Here is a 22,467-nt window from a genome sequence, read left to right on the forward strand (position 1 = left end):
CCACCTGGTGATCATTTCCTTCTCCTTGTTGGAGGCATGGCCGCCACTGCCCAGCACTTTGGCCGGTGTGGACAGGAAATAGAGGCAGTGGTTGGTGAAGTACTGGTTGATCAAAGGGAGCAGGATCTGGGGGGTGGGGAAGAGATGAGGGGCACTGAGTGAAGGGTAGGGGAGCCCACCCAGTCCCCAGCCCCTCCAACTTCTGAGCCCACCTCTCACCTTGGCAAAGAACTTAATCTCTTGTTCATGTGGGGACTTTTCTACTCGTCCACTGCTGACCACAGCCTCTGGTGGGGGAGGGGAAAACAGGGGTCATAGTGGGTTCAAGGCTGGGGAACTCAGGGCATTCCAATGGAGGGGTGGGGGACTCTAGGGCAAAGGTAGGAAAAGATGGGAGACTAATTCTTGGTTTAAAGTAAACTCTGCTGCCTTTGAGGTGAACCTCTCTCCCCTTTCTCAATTGATCCCCCTAACTCCTTGATCAAACCCTTCCTGAGGCTGTAAATGGGGAGGACAAACTGGGATGGGGTAAAGCCATAGGACATCCCCTTCCTCACAGGTCCTTTTCTCCTTGAATTTTGATATTTGGCACTGAATCAGTTTGGAATAAACAAATGAATGAAACCAGAAGTCAACATAGACAGATTCGAATTGATTTTAGAGTGGAAATCAATTTCAGATAATAAAAATGGTGACAGTAATAATTAATACTACTAATAATGCTGGATCCCATTATTAAACACTGGCTATGTCACTGGCACTGTGAGAAATGTGCTTATCTAATTGCCTCCCAGCTTGGAGAGCTGTATAGTCGGTACCTCGCCTTCATTTTACAGACAAGGGAACTAAGGTGCAATAACTCAGTCTGGGTCACCCAGCAAGTAAGGGACAGAACTGTGGCCGACTATGGTGGACAGGTAGGGAAACTGAGGCACGGAGAGGAAAGGGAGTTGCTGAGAAGTGCTCAGAGCAGAGGATCAGTGTGTGGGACTCGAGGTGAGATGTGTAAGAGTGAGTCCTGCTGTGTCACTCATCTGAGGGGGGCTGGGGGTCTTGGGTGGCTCTCCAGGGGAAGCTGGGAGGGATTCTAGGGGTCAGCTGTGATTCTTAATGGGACCTAAGAGGCATGTGCAGGGCACCCCAATAGCCTTCGTGCTCAAGAGAGAGCCAGGATCTTCCCAGTCCTCACCCTCTTTGCCCCTAAGCCCACAGTCTGTCCCCAGCGCAGCCAAGGGGAGTCTGTGAACACCTGAAGCAGGTCACCGTCCTCTCCTGCTCAGAACCCTCCCATGGTGCCATTCCACTCAGGAAGCCACAGTCTCCCCATGCCTGCAAAGCCCTACATGGTCTTTGAGAGGGCAGAGGGCACCTCTCTGCCCTCATCTCCTCACACTTTCTCCCTCAGTCAGTCTGCTTCAACCACTTGGGCTTTGGGTTACTCACACCAGGGACCTCTCAGAACTTTTGCACTGACTGTTCCTCTACCTGGAATATTCTCCTCAAGCCTCCAGCCAGCTCCCTCCCAGCTCCTTCACAGTCTTCTTTACTTAAATTTTAACCAGCCCCACTTTCCCCCACTCCTAATCTTCCTTAGTTGGCTCTAGTGAATTCTTCTTCCAAAAACACATTAGTGTTTTAAAAACCTGTATAACTGTCTGAATGCACCACAGAAATATAAATGCAGGTGGACAGGGATCTTTGTTTTGTTCACTGCGCTCAACACCTGGAACAGTGTTCTCAACACCTGGAACACTGTCTGGCACAATAATGAGATGGGGGAGGGAAGGAGAAAGGCATGAACTGGGGCCTTAGGGGAAACAGCACGTATGGACGGAGTTCAGAGGACCTCCTCCATACCCAAATGGGCGATAAATTCCTGGGAGATGTCCATCCAGCGCAGCAACTGCTGCAGGAAGCCAAAAGCAAATCGTTTCTCAATGGAAGACGTGTCCAACTCCATGTCCTTAAGGCCTCTGTGCGGACAGAGAGAAGTCAGCCCCGAGGAAGGCCCACCCTGTCTCCCAATCTCTCCAGTTCCCTTTCTGCTTCACTAGGCCTTGCCTCTGCAGGCTTCTGCTCCACCGCATATACCCCTCAAGTTTCGGGATGCTCCCTGGCCCCACCTCCCCTCTCCACGCCCCACCTTCCTGGCCTCCTCCCCACTCCTGTCCCCGTCTCCAGCCCAGGCCCCGCCCCTTAGCCCATCCCCTCCATGGCGTCAAGTTGCCCCCCCAAGCCCCACCTCTCTTTGCCTCCTTCCCAGGCCCCGCCCCTTTAGTCCCTCCCGTCTTTGACAATCAGGCCCCATCCCTCTAGGATTCCTCTCCTCTCTGGCCCCTCCCCCACGCCCCAGGTCCTACCCCACTGCAGTCACCTTCCTTTTCTGGCCCTGCCTTGTTACCCCAGCCAACTTTTCCCAGTTTCTGCCTTGCTAGCTCCTCCCACATTCCCCGCCCCCACCACTCCCCCCCCACACCCACCCCTCACCTCCCCCACGCCACCCCCCACCCCCGCCAGGCTTGCAGCACACATGCCTGGTGACAGCATAGCCGTTCATCTGCAGGAACTTTAGAAGCTCCTGGGCCTTCTCTCGATCTCGTGCCTTCTCCTTGGCTGTGAGTGTGTCGTAGGGGACCAGCAGAGGGTGGGTCCCACCACCTGGAACAGCAAAGACCAGAAATCAGAGGGCTGGAGAGACCCAAGCCACTCTCATTGACGTCGTTCTTGTAGCTGAGGGCATGCATAATTACAGCAATAAAAACAGAGGTAAGAATAACCAAAACATGGTTTTCAGGTGATTGTCATCTCCTCACCACAACCCTATGGTAGCAGATGCTACTACCAGCATCTACTGGGGAGGGGCAGGGTGAAAGCAATCGTTCAAAGTCACACAACTGTAATCTAGACCCTTATGACTCTGGAGCCCATGACTAGGGAACTTTGGTGATGGGATGGGATGGGATGGGATGGGCGCCCTCACCTTTGGCCTCCAGCTCCTGCTTCTTCTTCCGCCCCCACGTGTTGTGGTAATTCTCCGCCAGCTGTTCTGCCATGGCCTGGGAAAGGACGAAAGATTCAGAGCCCAGACTCAGAAGATGCCCTCCCCAACCCCAACAAACACCTCCATGCCCCTAGATAAAAGATCAGGGCTCTTTTTACCTGCAGCTCCCGGGACAGGGTAACTCCGCTGAGGTCGGGGGGCTGGGGGCTGTAGCCTTCTCGTGGATCATAAGTCTGGGAGGACAAGGGAGAGATGGGAGGGCTTGAGGGGCTAGCAGGAAGCCTGGACGGCAACACAGTTTACTCTCTCCACCTGGCCCTAGACCCCCCGCTCTGCGCCCTCTCCTTCAGGCCCTGTCTCTAACCCACGCCCTCCTCTCCTCTGCCTTTTGCGGTTTTCCAGACCCAGGCCCACTCCCTTTCCAGGTCTCTCAGCCTTGTGCAGTACCCTGCTCCCGGCCTCCCCATTACGATTACGCGGACCCCACCTTCCTCCCTTGGCCCTTCTCTCTCAATCACACCTCCTGCCTGGCCCCGCCCTCACCTGGCCCCGCCCCTTAGTTTAGCCGCTCACCACCCCCATTACCCAGACCCCGCCCCGGCCCGGCCCCGCCTCCACCTGGGCACTTTGGGATATCTTCCGCGTTTTCTTCTTCTCTGTCTTCTCCTCTTCCCCCTCCCTGGCCTTCTCTATCGTCCATTCCCAGGCAATCATGGCCTTCAAGGACTCCTTGATGGGCCAGCGGTAAATCTCTTTGTCCTGGGGCGGACAGAAAGGCAGGGAGTTGGAGGGATGGGACGGGAGGGAGGTGGTGGTTGGAGCCTTACTGGTTGGCCTCCGGTGTCCTAAGAAGGGAAAACCCTCCACCACGTGGCTAGGAGAAAGTGGTCCAGCTTGGATTCGAACCCAGGTCTCTTACCCGCTTTGTGACAGGGGCTCCCAAACCAACCCTCATCCCATTTTACACATGAGACTCAGAGAAGTTAAGTTGCATTGTCAAGGAATCAAACCCCATCTTTCTAATTCTTTCTAAGAGAAGGAACACTACAAGTCCGGGGTCTAGGGGAGGCAAAGTTCACGGAGGAGGAGCCCTAACCTGCAGTCCCAGCTAGATCCGAGCTGATGAAGCAGCCTCTCTCCTCCCTGAACACCCAAATTTGGAGGTAACATTTTTGGACCCCTAGCACTGGGCCCCAAACTTGCTCACCTTCTCTGAAAAGGTCTTATAGGGCCTCAGCATGGGATGGGTCTTCAGTTCCTCGTCTATGTTCTCCCCATAGGACCAATTGTTCTGGATCTGAAGGTGGAGAGGGACAGGGAGGGGCAGTGCCACTATGGAGCTGAGGGTGGGGGAAGGATGAGGGGTAGGGAGCAGCTTGGGGGACTCCTGGGGGACTCCCTGGAGGGGTTGAGGGTTCCAGGGGAGGTTTGGGGTCTCAGGAAAGTCTGGGGCCTCAGAGAAGACCTGGGTCTGGGGGAAAGCTGGGGTCTTGAGAAAGACCAGCAGGAATGGGGGTTGCTGGGGAGGGGAGGTCTCCAGCGCCAACCTTGTCGAAGGCCCACTTCTCATGCGTGTACTCCGCAAACTTGTTAATGAAGGAGTCCAGCTTCTCTGGGATGATCACACTATTGGGTGGGTACATAGGGTGGCCAGATGTTGGGGCTGACCCCTCCTTCCATGTCTGAAACCTTCTTCTCCTTCTCCCAGCCCCTAATGCCCACCCCACTCCTACCCCCAGGCCTCACTTGAGGGTCTCCACAGGCCGAGGATCGAAGTTGCCTTCAGCGTCCACTGTGGCCTTTTTCTCGGCCTTGGATGAGTATGAGGCATCCACGTAGTCAGGGGGCAGGGCCCCTGCGATGGCGCACAGACAAGGCATAGCCATGCGGTACAGCTCTGCGTCATACTTCTGGGGACACCACGGGTAGGGATGGGGGTCACTGCGGGTCTGGGTGTGCCTTCAAATCTTGGAGCCCTAGGACCTCAAACTCCACCTTTCCAACAATCAACCCTCCTCCCTGAGCCCCCACACATCAATTATGGTGTCTCTCCCTGAAACCCAGACCTCAGCCTGCCTGACCCTCCAAACCACCCCTATATCACCCCTCTCTAAGCTCCCAAACTAGAGACCCAACCCATAGATTCTTCTGGATTCAAACCTGCCCAACGGGGGCTCCCTCTCTGAACCCCAAGTTTGGGAATTTCATTCAGGATCCCCCAACTTTGGGGGTGTTGCTTTACACAAACAAACCCTCCAAACAGGCTCCTTTCAGCCCTTCCTCCACCATGGGCCCAGACCTTATGCGCCAGCGAGTCAAAGATGCCCCAGAAGAGTTTGCGAGTGAGATGCAGCTCTTCCTCGGAGGTGACCCCGAAGTTAGCCCAGCCCGTGGGGAGGCAGTAGTACTTCCAGCAGCGTTCATAGTGGTTGGTGAGGAGCTGGGCGGGAGCAAGAGGGGACATACAGATGGGAGGCACAGAGTAGATGGCGGGCAAAAGAAAGGTCAGGGAGGCCAGGGGTGCCTGGGCCTTGAAATTAGGAAGACGATCTGGATTATGCAGATGATGCTAATGAGGGAAAATGGTTTGCTTCTTGGGAGTAGTCTGGGTCCATTTACTATGTAAATTTACCCTTCCAGTTTAGAGTCGGAACTGCAGCCAGAGCTGGATTTGCCTGGTGTTGCTTTACACAAACAAGCACGCTAATATTAACCCATAGGTATAGTTGTGTGCAAAGTGTGAATGGACATACAGAGTGATCTGTGCACCCATGAAGGACCACAGCAAACAAACCTGGGCAGAACCCCATGCAAATATATGGTGATTGGGAACAAGGCCTCCATATCCACTAGACAAATTTGAAGCAGGAGCTTGTTTAGATGTATTATGTAAAACAGTCATATCTGAGTTGGAGGTATCTCCTTATGCAAACCAGCAGGCAAAAAAATATTATAGGAGAGACCCTGCAGATATTCCGAACAGTTGGGGTGGTATTTGTTCAAATCAATGCACTCATTTGAAAAGAGCAAGGTACTTGGTCTGCACCTGCACATAAGCATGCTGATTAGGAAAAGCCGAGTACTCCCTGCAAACATGCGCTAATTCAGGCGAGGCCTGGCTCCCTGTTAGGCAAACCAAGCGCCAATGAGGGAGTGGCAGAGGCACCCGTGATGCCACGTGGCCGTCCTGGAAATTTAGTATGCCAGTGAGAACGCCAGAGAGGTTCCCGTGGGGACACTGCCCTCACATTCTGTGGGTTCACTGGGCTGGGCGGTGGGGGATACTGGAGCCCGGAGGCCCCAGGGCAGCGCAGGCTCAAGAGGGCCCGTCCTCACCTTGAGCGGCATCTTGGCGAACTCGTTCAGGATGGGCACGTCGAACACCAGGCGCCGCAGCAGGTGCTGCAGCATGGACGGCCGGATGTACCTGCGGGGACACGCACCAGGGGCGGGGGCTCACCCCCAGGCCGGCCGCACCCCCCCACCCCCCGCTGGCCCCACGCCGCCCCGCCTGCGCCCCAGCCCCACCTGCAGAGCGCCATGAGACAGTCCTCAATGACGTCGCGCTGCGCCTTGGTGAGCGAGCGGCCGCGGGACAGGCGGTACACCGTGTGCAGCATGGAGTCCACCATGATGGCGCGGTGCTCTGTCCCCGCGAACAGCGGCGCGCACTTGGTGATGAGCGGCAGCACCGCCAGGCACAGGTAGCGGTTCAGCGCCAGCGCCATCTCTGTTGTGCTGAAAGTGGCCTGGGGCGCAGAGGTGGGGGGGCATCAGGCTCACTTTGCGCTCCTGGGGTGACCCTCGCTTCGGATACCCTCCACCCGCTGCCGCCTAACAGTGTCCCCCACTGCCTCTATTATTACTTTGAACTATGCAAAATTTCAAACATAGAGAAGTGGAGGAATCAAGGAACGAACCCTCGTTATCGAGTGGGCTGTTCTGTAGATACTGGTCCAACCACCACTTTTCTTCCTGTCATACAGCCCTAGCCACCTACGGCTTCACGCACGGATACTGAGATATGTATCTCCATTCAGACAAGTGCTTCTGTTTCACATCCCAGGCGGCCACTTTCACACCCCACAGAATTAACAAGCATGCAAAATTCACGAACAGCTTTCTCCAATTGTCTCAAAATCTGCTTTATGTTTGGCTGGGATTGCTTGGATCCGGCCACCTAGAAGGCCCCAAATGTATGTATCTGGCTGCTGGGTCTCGGGTCTTTTCACATCTAATTGTTTCCTCTTCCTTTCTTTTTAATACTATTTATTTGCTGGAAAAACTGGATCTTTTATCCACTGGAGTTTCCTACATCTTGGGTATGGCTGGTCACAGCCTGGTGATGTCCTTTAACTTGTGCCTCTGCTCTCGGTCTTTCTTTTCTTTCCTGTGTTTAAGATTTTTATTTTTTTTTTATTTTTTACATAATCTCTACACCCAGTGCAGGACTCGAACTCACAACCTCAAGATGAAAAGGCACATGCTCCACCAATGTAGCCAGCCAGGCACCCCTGCCCTTGGTATTTCTGATACACTGGTAGTTATAGAGACAAGTTGCAGTGTTCCCTTTCCCAGTTAGTAGCCAAGAGTTATTTCTCCAATCTTAAGAGTCTTCTCTCAGCCAAGGTCACCTGTCCAGCATATCATCATTCCTCTGTCTCCTCCGTCACCAGCTTGTGTAAAGAATTGTTGACACCCACTATCCCCAATACCTCACGTGTCAGACCCTCGTAAACCCCCTCCACTACAGCTCTTCCCCACCACCTCACTGAAAGTGCTCACCAAGCTTACCAGGGACCTCCACTGGCCACAGCAGCCATCAGTTCTGTCCTCATCTTACTGGACTGTGTCCCCTTCTATAATCTAACTGTAACTATTATATATCTTATATTCTTATTATAGTCTTATATTCTTATATAGAAAGGGACTATATAGTCCCCTTCTATAATCTAACTGTAACTATTATATATCGATATAACTATTATTGTTGCTGTTGTACGCAAGTCTGTCTCCTTGGTGGAGCCCTCATTAAGAATGATTATTTCTTAAATAAAAAATGTAAGATGTGGGGCACCTGTGTGGCTCAGTTTTTAAGCGTCTGCCTTCAGCTCAGGTCATGATCCCAGGCCCTGGGATTGAGCCACTCATGTGGCTCCCTGCTTAGCAGGAAGCCTGCTTCTCCCCCTCCCTCTGCCCCTGCTTCTGTTCCCTCTCTCACTGTGTCTCTGTCAAATAAATAAATACAATCTTTTAAACAAAAAGAAAGAAAGAAAGAAAGATAGGTGAGATGTTGGAGAGTTCCACCCACCCTTGCCTAGAACTGAGGGTTTATCTTGGCTTTGTTTTCTATCTTGATGGTGTGCGAGGATGGGTTGCGGGGGGCGGGGGGTGAAGACTAGGATGTATACACAAGCCCAGAACAAACAGAGGTAGGGATGCTATGGCCACACCCATCTCCCTGTCCTCTCTGGGGGCAGGGAGGGTGGCTATGGGGCTCACCGTGTCTAGTGAAGCGGCTGCCCGCATGTCAGGCAGGAACCCCACATCCAGCACATGCAGCAAGAAGTCCTGGTTCTCGATACCATACACGCGGTCCAGGAAGAGCACCATGGACGCCTTGTGGTCTGGCACAAAGGATGCCGACATCTTCGGCTGCACCAGAGCCCCATCTGTGGGCCAGGAGGGCGGTGGGGGGTGGTCAGGGATGCCCTTCGGACCCCTCTACTTCCTCTGCGGCAGCCCTCCCTCGCTGAGTCCTGCCCCCTGTGCACCTTTGCCCAGGGTGGGGATCTGCAGTGGGAGGCTGATGATGCCCACAAGGTCGTCCAGCGGCACGAGGGAGCGCAGGATGGCGCGGATCCGCAGGGCCTCTCCCTTGCCGGCTTGGATTAGCTGGAATAGGGAAGTGGGCACATCGTCGGCCCCCTGGGCCTCATTTGCTCATTACTCCATCCATCCCTTCCTGACCCACCGACAGGTAGAGTGGAACCCCTCGTGGGGCAGACTCTAGAATTCCTGGCCCGGACTCCTCTGCCCATCCTTCTCCACCACCGCCCTGACCACCCCTGGCCCTCATTGCTCAATCTCCCCCACTGGTCTGGGAGCTCTGGGAGAGCTGGGCCTGGGGCTGTCTTGGTTCCTGGTGTGTCTGTCCCCAGCACTGCCTCACCTAAAACCCCCACAGAGCTAGAGTTCAGTCAGTGCTGTTGAATGCCTGACTGAAGAAGTTCAAGGTTGGCCCTGCACGCCCCTCCCTGTCCTTGGATGTCTAGGTCTCACATGCATCTCCGGCGCACAGCGTCCCAGTAGGTCAATCAAGGCAGCGTAGAAGGACATGATGGCGTGTCCCAGGTGCACCCGGTTCTCCTCCGGGGGCTCCTCACCGAAGCTGCAAGGGAAGTGGGGGCAGTGTTTGGGAGGTGGCCAGGGGCTCGGAGAAGGGGGGCCCATTCTGCTGAGAAGGAGGCGGGAGACTCACTGCTCACGCCGCCGGTCCCTACGGACGCCTGGGCCATCGCGCGCCGGGTCCTCAGAGATTCGAATGGCCTCTTCGATGGCGGCCAGCAGCCCTGAGCCGCCCTCACCCCGCAGGGCCGGCCCGAAGCACTCAGGCTTGCGGATGAGCAGCCGTACCACCACGTTGGCGTTCTCTTCCACGCTCTCGCCTGACAGCCGGGTGGGGTCGAAAAGCCTTATGAGTCGTGGCCCTGGGACCCCAGCCCTGGCAGCCCAGGACCCAGCACCTCTAGGATTAACGCCAGCCCCACCCCACATCCTGCCAACCCCAGCCTCCTGGGGGATCCCCACCCAGGCTCCAGGGTGGCCCACATCCCCCAGAGAGGCTTTGATCGGCACCCCCAACCCCCTGCCCTGCCACCGCCAACTCCTGACTCACCGTTGACGAAGACAGCGAAGCGCAGAAAGTCCAGGTAGCGCTCCCCACCACACGGGTTCCAGCCGATGTCCGGGTACCCTTTGGCCAGGAGCATGGGGCAGCTCTGAAGGCCACAACCCGCCAGGTAGGACACCACCTGCGGGTGAAGGGGGGCTCAGCCGGAGGCCAGACCCACACCATTTCCTACCCAAGGCTCACATGTCCCTGCCCATCCATGGAGCTCTGCAGCCAGATTCATTTCTGGATCTCTCAGCAAACAGTCATCCTCCTCCTCCACCCTCATCTCTCACCTGGACCATCCCGGGGGCCTCCATCCTGGGCCCCCTGCTCTCCCCCCTCCCTCTCCATCTATCCATGCCCCCTGTCCATCCTCACCCCCACAAAGTGCCCCTTCCCTGCTTGGAACACTCCTGTGGCACCATCTCACTGAGGGTAAGACCCAGAGCCCTCTCAGTGGTCCACTAAGACCCTCTGCCCAATCTTCCCTGTTACCTCCCTGCCCTCACTTCCCACCACTAAGCCCTTACTCCCTCTGCTCCAACCATTCTGGACTCTTTGCTGTTACTCAAACTCATGAGGTTCACTTCCATCTCAGGGCCTTTGCACTGGCTGTTCCCCTGTCCAGAATGCTCTTCCCCCTATGCCCATATGGCCCCTCTCCTCCTTTAGAGCTTTACCTGAATGTCACTGTCTCAGTGAGGTGATCTCTCATCACACTCATCTAAACTTGGACACCCTCCTGACACTCAATGTTTCTATCCCCAGCTCACTTTTTTCATTTTAACTCTTGTCACTAGCTAATACACAATGTATTTTACTTACTCATCTTATTTATTATGCATCTTCCCAACTAGAATGTCAGCCCTGTGAGAACAAGGATTTTTGCTGGTCTCCCTAACTGTCACAGCCCTACTGCCTTAGTCAGGTCCTGGTACAAAGTAGGTACTCGGGAAATAGTTGCTGAATGAGTAATACTATAATACCAGATAACTCTTCTTGAGTGCTTATCATTTTATAAATGCTTTCATGGATTAACTCATTTTATCCTGAGGATAACCTTATTCTATTATTACATTCATTCTACAGATGAGAAGACAGACGCCCAGAGAATTTAAGTCATGGGTCCCAAATCAGCAGGTGCCCCAAGGGGCCAGGTAGGGGCCAGGACTCCTGCTCCCACACCTTCTCCAGGTCCTGCTCTTGCAATGCCAAGGCCAGCTCGTTGTTGTCGATGACGGAGGCAGCTGCCACATCCAGAGGCGTGGAGCCCTGCATGCCTGTGAGGGTGAGAGGTGGGGAGAATGCTCTTCAGAGGTGCATAGTTGACAGTGTCACTGCTGTCTCTCTCACCTCCTCCCAGAAGCCCTCCTTGATCACCCCTTTTACAGCCTAGGTCAGGTGCCTCCTCTGACCTGACCACTCTGGGCTATCACTGTCTGTCTCCCGTGCTGCACCATGAGCCCTGTGAGGGCCAGGGCCGGGGCTGTCTGGGTATCCCCAGGACTGCTTCTCACAGGGTTATAGCCTAGGGATGGGTTGAAAGTGAGTGTTTGCTGAATGACTGAGTCAGCAGAGACGGATGCGTGGATGGACCTCCAAGAGTGGGCCGTAGGGGACAGTGCGCCAGCCCGGGCTCCAGGGTTCTCACCTAGGCCGATGCCACTGTTCTCCAGCAGGTAGCTCAGGTGGTCAAACATGGAGCGTTGGTTCTGCCGGCTGATGCGACAGAAATAACAGAGGAAGCGGCAGCAACTTGTCACCATCTTGGGGAAGCGGATCTCCTGGGCAGGCAGAGTGGGCTGGTGGTTAGTGCTTACCCGCCCTCCCCCACACCGTGGCCCCCTGGCCTGAGCTCCTCAGCCCCCACAGGCCTCTTACCTTGGATTCGCCACCACCCCGAGGACATTCACCATGACCTCCATGACCGTCTCGTGCATGCCCAGGGCCCGCATCAGGTTTGGGTGTTGGTAAAAGACTTTGTTGTTCATGATGTTCCTGTGAACGGGGAGAGTACATGGGGTCGCCAGGGGCCAGGTGGGGCCCAAGCCCAGGGAGAGCCCCCAGACCCTTGGAAGAGTCTACTGGGATAAACAGTCAACATTTACTAAGCTCAAGACGCCTGGGTGGCTCGGTGGGTTAAAGCCTCTGCCTTCAGCTCTGGTCCTGATATCGGGGTCCTGGGATCGAGCCCTGCATTGGGCTCTCTGCTCAGTGGTAAGCCTGCTTCCCCATCTCTCTCTGCCTGCCTCTCTGCCTACTTGTGATCTCTCTGTCAAATAAATAAATAAATCTTAAAAAAAAAAAAAAAAACCCACACATTTACTGAGCTCTTCCTTCATGCCTGGCACCATCCCCCTTTATGGATCTGAACCCATTCAATCTTTATGTCCACTCTGAAAGGCAGGAACTATAATTATCCCTCTTTTACAGAAAAGGAAACTGAGGCATAGATCCAAGGTGGACTCCCCTAGGGCAGGGATTCTTAACCATGTTGCACATTGTATTCCCCAAGTGCCTAGAAAGGGCGTGGCACAGACTAGGTGCTCAATGAATGCTTGCTGAGTGAAGGAATGAGGCACCCTTGACACTGACTGAGCGCCCAATACCATCATGGCCATTGTCGATAGCATTATGATGTGCCTGAGCCCATGGAAGCCTCATCATGACTCTACGAGGTAGCCATGGCTCTTCCCCAGCTTGGAGATGAACACTGAAGTTCAGAGAGGGTAAATCTTGTGCTAAGAGTTGCAGGTGAGTAAGAGCTGATACCCCAGGGGGTTGGATGGAGAGGGGAAGGGAGGGGACATGAGCCAGGGATATGGGCTAGCTATTGGGAGAAGTATATCACCCCAAGGATGGGGCAGAAGTGGCAGAAGGAGCCATTATTGCATTCAGGGGACATGAGCCAGGGGGACAAGCTGGAGCTAGGAGGACGCTCCTGCTTCCGGGAGAATATGCAAAATCCAGGGAGGGGGCAGGGGCTCACCCAATGCTCTGGATCATGAGGTTTTCCTCCTGGGGACCCATCTGCACTATAAGCAGGGACCGGATCTGGCCGAGGCACTCAAGCAAGCTCATGGTGTCTTCCACAGATGATGGGGAGATGGTGTATGCCCGGGGCAGGGCACGCAGCAGCTCCCCGAGTCCATCATACTGTCGGTGCAGGAGGCTGAACATGGCCCGGACAAGCTCGGGGCTCTGCACAAAGTCCTCTTGAGCCCAACGCACCACTGTGTGGGACACCAGCTCCTGCAGTGACTCTGGGAAGGGAACGTAAGTGTCAGAACACCGCCAGGTCAGGGCCTTGAGCCCGAACAATGCAGAAAGGGCTCCTCTTCCCAGGGGGCTGCTCAGTTAATAATGCCCTGACCCTCTACCTGCCAGAAGTGGACAAATCCTGGAAGATTTTTTTTTTTATTGCCCTAATAGCTTCCCTGTTCTCTTCACTCTAATACCTAAACAGTAAGGGCCCTCTAAAGCTTTCAAGAGGAAAAAGAAAATGTATCACTTCAAAATACCAGAGTATATTATAAGCACCTTTGGAATATATAATGCACCTTTGAAATCATAATTCCCCTTGTTCTGTAAAAATACTGTTGATTTTTCAACAAGAGAGACAACAGACACAAAGAAAACCTGTGGACTTTGGTGTCATTTGGAAATGATGTCAAAATGAACTGTTTTATTCTCCTTGGCCATCTCCCTGGGACTCATATCTCCTACATCCAGCATCCGTTTCTTTGTCTCTCTTTCTCTCCCAACCCTTCTCCTTCCCAGGATTTCTGGGAGAAAAGATAGATGTCTCACATGTTTCAGCGTTAAGAGAAACCTCCATGTACTGGGACTGAATGATGGTGTCAATTCATAACCTTTCAGTGCTAACCTTTCAGGGCCAGGGGCAATCTGGTCTTGCCCCTTCTGACCTCATCTCCTGCCCCTCTCCCCTTGCTTGCTGTACTCCAGCCACACTGGCCTTTAAGCATGCCAAGGATGTTTCTGCCTCAGGGCCTTTGCACTGGCTCTGGCTATTCCCTTTGTACCAATGATCTTCCCCAGATCTTTGCATACTTCACTCCCCAGCTCTGACCCCTCCACCTTCATCCCTGTCTCTTCTATCACTCAACTTTATTTTTCTCCTTAGTCCCCATGGCCACCTGACATGGTAAGTATATGTATATGTGTATCTGTTATAACATGCTAAACTCCTGGAAGGCAGAGATTGTGACTCTTTCCCCCTACAGTATTCCCCAGCCCTGCCAACAGTGCCTGCCCCATCCCTGTCCCCACCCTAAAGTTCCCAGTCCTCACGGGGTTTGCTCTCCTCAGCTGGTGGTTCCTCCTCGGGTTTCTCCTCCTTCTTCTTCACCAACCGTACTTTCTCCAACAGGCTCATCAGGCGGCTGCCCAGGGTGGCCTCTTCCTCTGGTTCCTCCTCCTCCCCCTCCAGCTGAATTCCTGGAGTTGGTCGAAGGGAGAGGGTGTCATTCAACTGTGTGTTTATTCATCTACTCATTCACTTCTTCAGTGACTGGTTCATTCATTCCTCCTTCAGGTGTGAATTCTTGGGTTTTTCATTTATTTCTCCATATGTTCTTATGTTTGTTCATTTATTCATCCTTCTAAGCATTTTAAATGTCTTTTAAACTAAGTATTGTAAACAGGTCCAAAGAACTAAAGGAAACCATGTCTAAAGTATTAAAGAGAAGTATGGGGGCGACTGGGTGGCTCAGTGGGTTAGGCCTCTTTCTTCGGCTCAGGTCATGATCTCAAAGTCCTGGGATGGAGCCCCATATTGGGCTCTCTGCTCAGCGGGGAGCCTGCTTCCCCCCCTCTCTCTGTCTACCTGTGATCTCTCTCTCTCTCTCTGTCAAGTGAATAGATAAAATCTTAAAAAAAAAAAAAAGACAGAGAAAGAGAGAGAGAAGTATGATGACAACGACTCCCAGAATAGAGAATAGTATTAAAGAGGTAGATCATAAAAAAATAACCATATAGAAATTCTGGGGCTGAAAAGTACAAAAACTGAAATTTCAAATCACTAGGGGGGTACAATAGCATATTTGAGCGGGTGGGGGGTGGGAAAAAGCATCAGGGTACTTGAAGGTAGAACAATAGAGGTTATCTAGTCTGAAGAGCAAATAAGAATGGAGAAAAAATAACAGAGCCTCAGAGCCTGTGGGACACAATCAAATCAATCAGTCAATCAATACATGCAAAAGGGGAGTCCCAAAAAGAGAGATGAGAAATAGCAGGGAAAATACTTGGAGAAATAGTAGCCCCAAAGTCCCAAATTTGATGTAAAATATTAATCCACACATCCAAGAAACTTAACGAACTCCAAGTAGGATAAAATCAGACAGCGCCACACCTAGATACATCCTACCCAACCGTTTCAAAGCAAAGGCAAATGGAAAACTTGAAAGTCAGCCAGAGAAAAACCACTAACCACATATAAAAGAATCTTAGTAAGATTATTTACTGACTTATTATCGGAAACAATGGAGGTTATCCATTTATCCTTCCAGCCACCCAACCACCTCTCCCTCCAATTTTCAGTGATCCATCTATCCATCCATCTGACCAACATCACCCTTCCCTTATCCATCCATCCACCCAGCCATCTCTTCACCCATTTCTTTACTCACTCATCTCTCTATCACCAATTTATGCACTCATTAGTCACTTGCCCGTAGCCACCCATCCATGTATAATCCACTCAAATACCCATACAAACTTATCCTTCCACTCATCCTCTATCTGTTCACGAATATGTCTGTTCATTCATTCATTCACTTATTCACATGTTATTTCATTCAAGCAAAAGTTACATTGCACCAATACTGTACATATTTAAGATTAGGAAGTCTTAGGGAAACTTTAGGAGAGGTCTCAAGAGAAAGTCTGGGAGATGGATTCTCTCATCTCTCTTACCACAGTGTGCCAGCAAGTCTTGATGAAATTCCAGCAAATCCTGTCGGACTTCTTCAGGGAGAGGACACTCTTCCTCATCCCCACCATCTTTGAAGTGCAACAGCATGTTTATCTAGAGGAAGGTCAAAAGTTAGAAAGAGGGTCAGAGGCCCAAGAGCAGGAACTCCAAGGTCAAGGATCAAAGATCGAATTGTGAGTCCCTATTTAAGGTTCTGAGCTGGTGAGGACTATTTGAGAAACTAGAGGTTTGAAAGGAGTCAGTGTCAGTCTGAAGTGACCAAGAGCTCAGACTGGTTCAGAGAGAAGTAGAAGAGTAAGAGATAAAGATATCAATAAGGTCAGAGGCCAGGCACGAGTTTAAAGATGTCATGCCACCAGTACAGGGAGAGGTTAAAGTTGGGGTTTGGACAGTAATTCCAGCTGGGGTCAAGTGTCAGAGTACCTGCTCCTGGGGTGGGGAGCGAAACTCGCGAGTACGTCTTGCAGTCTCAGCAGCAGACATGGTGAAGGCTTTCATGAGGAGGCCATAGCGGTCCCGCTGGTTGGCCTGGAGCTTGTCCACATAGCGCTCCGCAAAGGCTGCTAGAGATTCCACCCGGTGCTGTAGCTCTTGGTCACAGAAATACTCCAGCAGGTGGCACATCTGTGGGAGGACAGCCAGGCAGTAGAAACCATGGTGATGAGATCATCCTTGAAACTCTTCTTGCTTCCTCTCCCCTCTCCATGGCCCTGCCCTATCTGCCACAATCATTTCCTGCCTGGACCTTTAAGCCAGCCTTCTCCATTGGTCTTATCTCTCCAATCCACCTGCCACATGGCAACCAGAGAGATCATTTGAGATCAGCAGCACTCCAATCACCTGTGGCACATCCACAGCTCCCCACTTCCTGGGGAAGACTTCCAGACTCATGCCCCATCAGATCCTCTGTTTCCCAGCCCAGGTACGGGGAGGCTGGAGAAGAGGAAGAACCAGCCCACCTGTAACTTCACAGATTCTGGCAACTTCATCTGGAGCAGCCCTTCCTCCAAGCCTTCTTCTTTCTCCCCTTCTGCTGTCTCCTCTTCCTCTTTTTCCTCATCTTCTTTCTCCTGTGCCTCTTCCTCTTCATCCTCCTCCTTCTCCTCTTCATCTTCTTCTTCTTCCTCCTCTTCCTCTTCCTCTTCTTCCTCAGTGAATACTTCAGGTTCAATCATCTTCAAGATCTGTTTCACATCCTCATCGGCAAAGATGCCCATCACCTACAGGACAAAGTCTGGGTCCTTCCCTGTGCCCACAAGACCTGCAAATTGAGTCCCAACCTCAGCCCCCCAACCTGCTTCTCCTGCATATGTCAGATTCATTTCTGCATGGGCTAGATATGATTCTTCCTACACAAAGAAATGGCATCCCCCTGCCCTACTATTCATCCTCCTTAAGATCCTCCCAGATCCACAGCCTGTGTACTGCCTTACCTGGCCCAGACCACATAGCTAAACATGAGCACCTCTCCCTTCACTAGTAAATGCCCTTTCTCCTAAGCTTGAGCATATGTGACTCTGGAACAGGACACACCCTGCCTGATGGGATGCCCTCATAGCTCCCACTATATGCTAGAACTCAGTAAACATAATGAAGATGCTAACAGATGGAGGGAAAGTGGGTAAAAGAAACAGAAAAACAGTGGGGGAAAAGAGATGGAGATGTGGAAGGAGGGCTGTGTGGCTGAATTAACAGCTGAGTAGAGGTTTGAAAGGGAGAGAAATTTGTGGGCAGATAAAGGATGGAGAGAAAAGGTAGAGGAAGAGACGGATGGACGAAGGACAGGATATATAATCTCTGGATAGGTGGGTAGGTGGATGGATGATTTGGTAAGTGCATGAGTATGTTAATTAGTGGATGGGAAAACAGATAAGTGGGTAAATAGCCAGGGGGTAGGGTGGGATGGTTGGATGATGGGCGGGTGGATAGGTCTGCGCTTGAAAATTTGGATGGATGGATATATGGATGAGACATTAGATGGGTATGTGAATGAAAAGATACATGCAGGATGTCTGGGTGGCTCAGTGGGTTAAGCCTCTGCCTTCGGCTCAGGTCATGATCTCAGGGTCCTGGGATCGAGTCCCGCATGGAGCTCTCTGCTCAGCGGGGAGCCTGCTTCCCTCTGTCTCTCTCTCTCTACCTGCTTCTCTGCCTACTTGTGATCTCTCTCTCTCTGTCAAATAAACAAATAAAATTTTTAAAAAAAGATACATGCAATAAAGGATGAAAAATGGGTGGACGGTGGGTAGATGAATGGGTGTAACTGGATGGATTTGTGGTTAGGTGGATGGATGTATACACATACGGATTGAGAGATGCACTGCTGGACGTACAGGTAGGTGGAAAATGAACAGACGAATCTGTAGATGAGTGGGTGGACGGATATGTGGATGAATGGTATGCACAGGTGGCAGAAGGATGATAATTGGATGTATGAAAGTTAAGATAGATTCATAAATAAATGGCTAGGTGGGTAAATGAATAGATGGAATGGTAGATATACTGACAGATGAGTAAGTGGAAGGATGCATGGACAACTAGATTGGAAGTTGGATAGGTGGATACATGGATGGATGGATGGGTGGATGGATGGATGGATGGATGGATAGCTGGATGGATGGCATTACTGATTTTTCAATAATCAATAAATGATCAATAAAGGCCATTAAATGGATGCACCTGTGGATGGGAAGGTGGGGGTATATCTGAATGAATAGAAGGGTGGAGGACGGATGGACAGATGGATAAATGATGGTTGTTTGGGTGGATGAATGGAAAGAAGGGAGAAAAGATTAAAAAACTAATTAATAGATGACAGATGAATGGATGGGAAGAAAAGTGAACGAGAGATGAGTAGATGACAGGAGGAGAAGTTGAAAGGTGGAGGATGGAGAGGTGAATGGGTGGTTGGATGCACAGATGAGAGGGGGATTGGCAGAGGATTTGGAATGTGGAAGAACAGGACAGAGGGAAGCAGGAGGAAGCCATTACCAGCAGGGTGGACACGAGCTTGAGCACGGGTACGAACTGGAACTCCACAGAACCCCCGACAGGGTCACGTGCGTGCTGCCCACCATCTCGCACGGCCTCCCCCAGCATTCTCAGTGCTTTATCCCGCAGGGCCTCCAGAGGGATGCTGGGGCTGAGGCGGGCCGGAGCTTCCGCCACCCCGGCAGCCGGCAGGGCGGCCACGAAACAGGGGGGTGAGAAATGGTGTGGAGGCCGCAGCGAGGTGGTGACGCCAACGCCGGGCAGCCCGTGGCGGCGGGGACCGTCTTCCGCGCTTCTTCCGGGTGGGAAAAGAGTGATGGCGCGGGTCTCCTCCGTGAGGGGCACGATGTACTCGGAGAGCATGGAGCGGCGGCTGCGGCAGGCGCTTTCCAGGTGGATGCTGATGAGGAGGTCGTAGTAACCAGCCCGCAGCGGCCCCGGCAGGTGCGCATCCTCCAGCGCGTGCAGCAGCTGCGCCTGGTCCACGTGGCTGCACAGAGCATGCGCCACGCGGTTGTTGCCCAGCGCGCACACCGCACGGTAGAGGCGGAGGGTGTGGGAGTGGAACCGCTGCAGGTCCAGGCGCTCCGACAGCTCCAGGATGTCCATGGATCTGCGGCGGCGAAGGGCCATAGCCGGGGACAGAGCCAGCGGAGGAGGTGGAAGACAGGCACAGACCACAGGGAGGCGGGAAAAAAAAAAATGCTTAAGGTGAGTGTTGGCCATCCCAGGAGGGAATCCCGGTGTCCTGCTGGGTCAGGGTTCTGTGAAGTCTGCGGAGCTGGGTCTAGGAGTCTTGTAATAGTTCTGGACGCCCCTAGTGGTCTGCGGACTCGTTGGGCCATATCTGGGATCCCTGGCATGGTCTGGTACTCGGGGGGTGTCTGAGACTCCATGGAGGGGATCTGGTGACCAGAAGATACATCTGGGATCCCCAAATTGGGACTGAACCTGCCTCTGGCAGGCCTGAGTAACCTGGCTATGTTTGAATACGACTAGAATGTTAAACCAGGGCAGGACATTTCTGCCTTTTGGGTTGGTTGTGAGTTTTTTGTTTGTTTGGTTTGCTTTGTTTTGCTATATTCCCAGCACCTAAACAGGACTTAGCACATAGTAAGCACTTAATCAATACTTGTTGGATAGATGATAGGCAGATGGATAGATAGATTGATAAAGTAAGTGAGTGAGCATATCTGGGAATCCCGGGAATGGGTCTGAGTCCCCTTGGGCAAGTCTGAGCCCCCGGAGTTATCCGTGAGTATTGCTAGAATGTCCATTCACACAGGTTTGGTGTTTCCAGCCTAGAGTGCTGTTGGTCACACAGGAAGAGCTCAGAGCCATCTGCTCAGTGCATAAATGAATAAATAAAGGAAAGATGAAGCACATCAGAGCTTACTGGGGTGTCTGGGATGGGAGTCTGTTCAGGGTACCTAAGAGCATTCCTGCCATACATGTGACCACATCTCTACTCTGGGTGTGTCTAGGTCCCCAGGACTGGCTTTGAGATCTCCCTGGGATACATCCAGAGCCTCTCTCCGTGTGCCCAAGACACCTGGCATGCATTCGGGCCTCTCTGAGTCCTGTCCATGTCCTTCTGAGGTGCACTTGAGGCTTCTGGAGCTTGTGTGGCTCCTCAGTGTGGATCTGGGCTCCTTGAGACAGCCTTGGAACCCTGTGGGGTAGGTCTGGTTTCCCTGGAGGTGAGTCTGCAGTCTGCTAAGATGGGCCTAAAGCCCTCTGAGGTGGATCTGGTGTCCCCTGGAGTCTTATCTGGGGATAAGGGATAACCCTAAGTCAGGGTTCCCTAATGTAGGCTTGGGGCCTTTTGGGGTGTTGGCTGGAGTCCTGGGGTACTAGTGGAAGGGGACACTGAGAGGGTTCCAGAACCCAGAGGACTTGCAATTTCCATCCCACCCTCATGAGCCTGGGCTGGCCCTGACCGGTTCTCCTCAGGGATGTGCAAAGCCATCATGATCAGCGGCTCCTGGCACTGCACGGCCCAGCCCAGCCGCTCGCCCGCACGTCGTGTCTCCACCTGCAGGAAGTGATTGGGCATACGGCTCCACGAGACGGGCATCAGCATCTGCACCTCTAGCCGAGGTGGGCACTGCGGGGCCGGGTTCTTGCGCTCACTCAGAAACATGGCAGCCGACAGCGGCATGATATTCTAGGGGCACAGAGGTATGCACGGGTCAGGATTCTCAGCCCTCTCTGTCCTGCCACTCTGCTTCCAGGAAGACCTCCCACACTGTCCCAGTTTTCAGCCACTCCACCAGCCTGAACTCCTGTACCTACTGCCTCAGCCTGCCCCATCACTGCACTCTTACCTTCTGCTTCCCCAACTCAAACTGGATTACGTTCTGGTGGGTGGGCAGGACAAAGACGGCAGGAAACAGCTTCGTGTTGGGCTCCACCTGGCAAGGAAGAAGAGGCCAGGGTGAGGAAGAGGGTGAACTGGAGGTGATGTTGACTCTGGATCCTGAACTCTGGGATTGATTACCCCAGCCTGACACTGCTGGAGTCTACAGATCCAAACTCAGGCACTGAAAGTGCCCCACAGTCCCTGAGGTTGCTCATGGGCTGCACCACCTCTGATCTAGATGGGGCCGGCCTCCTCCTGCTCCCCCAGGGCAACGTTATCTCCCGGATCATTGTGCCTTTCATGCACTCCACCTGGAATACCATTTCCGTTTCTCTCCCAAGACTCATTCGTCAAAACCCAGGAAGGTCTTCTGATGGCACTTTCCCTCCAGCCCTTCTGATATCCACAGTGGAACCCACTTATGGGTTCCATCACCTCAGCCTCCATCACCACAAACACCATCCTCTGTGAAGAAGCCTTGCCAAACCTGAATCTAACCACACCCGCGGACCCATCTGCCAGTTGACAGGAAATACAGGGGACAGAGGAAAATGATCAAACAACACCATGGGGATGCATCAGCCAGATGCAGACTGAGAAGCCAGGCCAGCACTCTTCAGATGGTGGTAGACACATGAATCCCCAGGATTAAATTTTGGATTCTCATTGGGCAGGTCTAGGGGGAAGCCTGAGAGTCCTCATCTCTAACGAGCTCCCAGGCAATGCAGATCCTGCTGATCCGGGGACTGCACTTTGAGAAGCAAAGCTTTCCAGGACAGACAGCCTGGTTTCTTTAACAAACACATTTCAGAGAAGAAGAGAGAGATGGAAGGGAAATCTACATATGAGAGACTCGAGGGGCATAGCAACCAACTAAAATATATGACTTTATTTGGATTCCAATTCAAATGAACAAATTAAAAAAGACACTTTTGAGATAACCAGAGAAACATGAACAGGGATTGGATTAGTTAGGAATTACTAGGGTTTGTGGGGTTTTTTAGATACAGGTGGTATAGTGGTTATGCTTTTTAAAAGAATCCTTACTTTTTCAGAGATATATACTGAAAAGAGATGAAACCATATGATACCCAGGGTCTCCTTCACAATCATCCGGTGTGGACATGAAGGTGGGTGTGAAGGGTAAAGATGACACAAGATCAGCTACGAGTGGGGAACAGTTAGAGCTGGGCAGTGGGGACATGGAGGACTAGTGCACTATCTTAGTTTTGCATATTTTTGAAATTCTCCATTTAAGATAAATT

General features: G+C 52.4%; 1 protein-coding gene across 1 annotated transcript in view; it reads right to left on the reverse strand.

The window, feature by feature from the left end:
• RYR1 (ryanodine receptor 1) overlaps positions 1-22,467 on the reverse strand; it is a 108,072-nt gene that overhangs the window by 53,551 nt on the left and 32,054 nt on the right. The window contains 30 exon segments of the mRNA XM_032325359.1: positions 5-126; positions 220-287; positions 1,858-1,973; positions 2,535-2,658; positions 2,981-3,056; positions 3,160-3,234; positions 3,620-3,760; positions 4,209-4,298; positions 4,549-4,627; positions 4,748-4,911; positions 5,301-5,441; positions 6,338-6,428; positions 6,530-6,750; positions 8,504-8,673; positions 8,776-8,896; positions 9,284-9,392; positions 9,483-9,669; positions 9,900-10,035; positions 11,082-11,176; positions 11,548-11,680; positions 11,778-11,795; positions 11,798-11,894; positions 12,886-13,159; positions 14,208-14,354; positions 15,831-15,942; positions 16,273-16,473; positions 16,809-17,069; positions 18,841-19,453; positions 20,781-21,007; positions 21,168-21,254. Coding sequence (XP_032181250.1) covers positions 5-126; positions 220-287; positions 1,858-1,973; positions 2,535-2,658; positions 2,981-3,056; positions 3,160-3,234; positions 3,620-3,760; positions 4,209-4,298; positions 4,549-4,627; positions 4,748-4,911; positions 5,301-5,441; positions 6,338-6,428; positions 6,530-6,750; positions 8,504-8,673; positions 8,776-8,896; positions 9,284-9,392; positions 9,483-9,669; positions 9,900-10,035; positions 11,082-11,176; positions 11,548-11,680; positions 11,778-11,795; positions 11,798-11,894; positions 12,886-13,159; positions 14,208-14,354; positions 15,831-15,942; positions 16,273-16,473; positions 16,809-17,069; positions 18,841-19,453; positions 20,781-21,007; positions 21,168-21,254 — 4,496 coding nt within the window.

Source organism: Mustela erminea, chromosome 19, assembly GCF_009829155.1.
Source record: "Mustela erminea isolate mMusErm1 chromosome 19, mMusErm1.Pri, whole genome shotgun sequence".
Classification (NCBI taxonomy): Eukaryota; Metazoa; Chordata; class Mammalia; order Carnivora; family Mustelidae; genus Mustela; species Mustela erminea.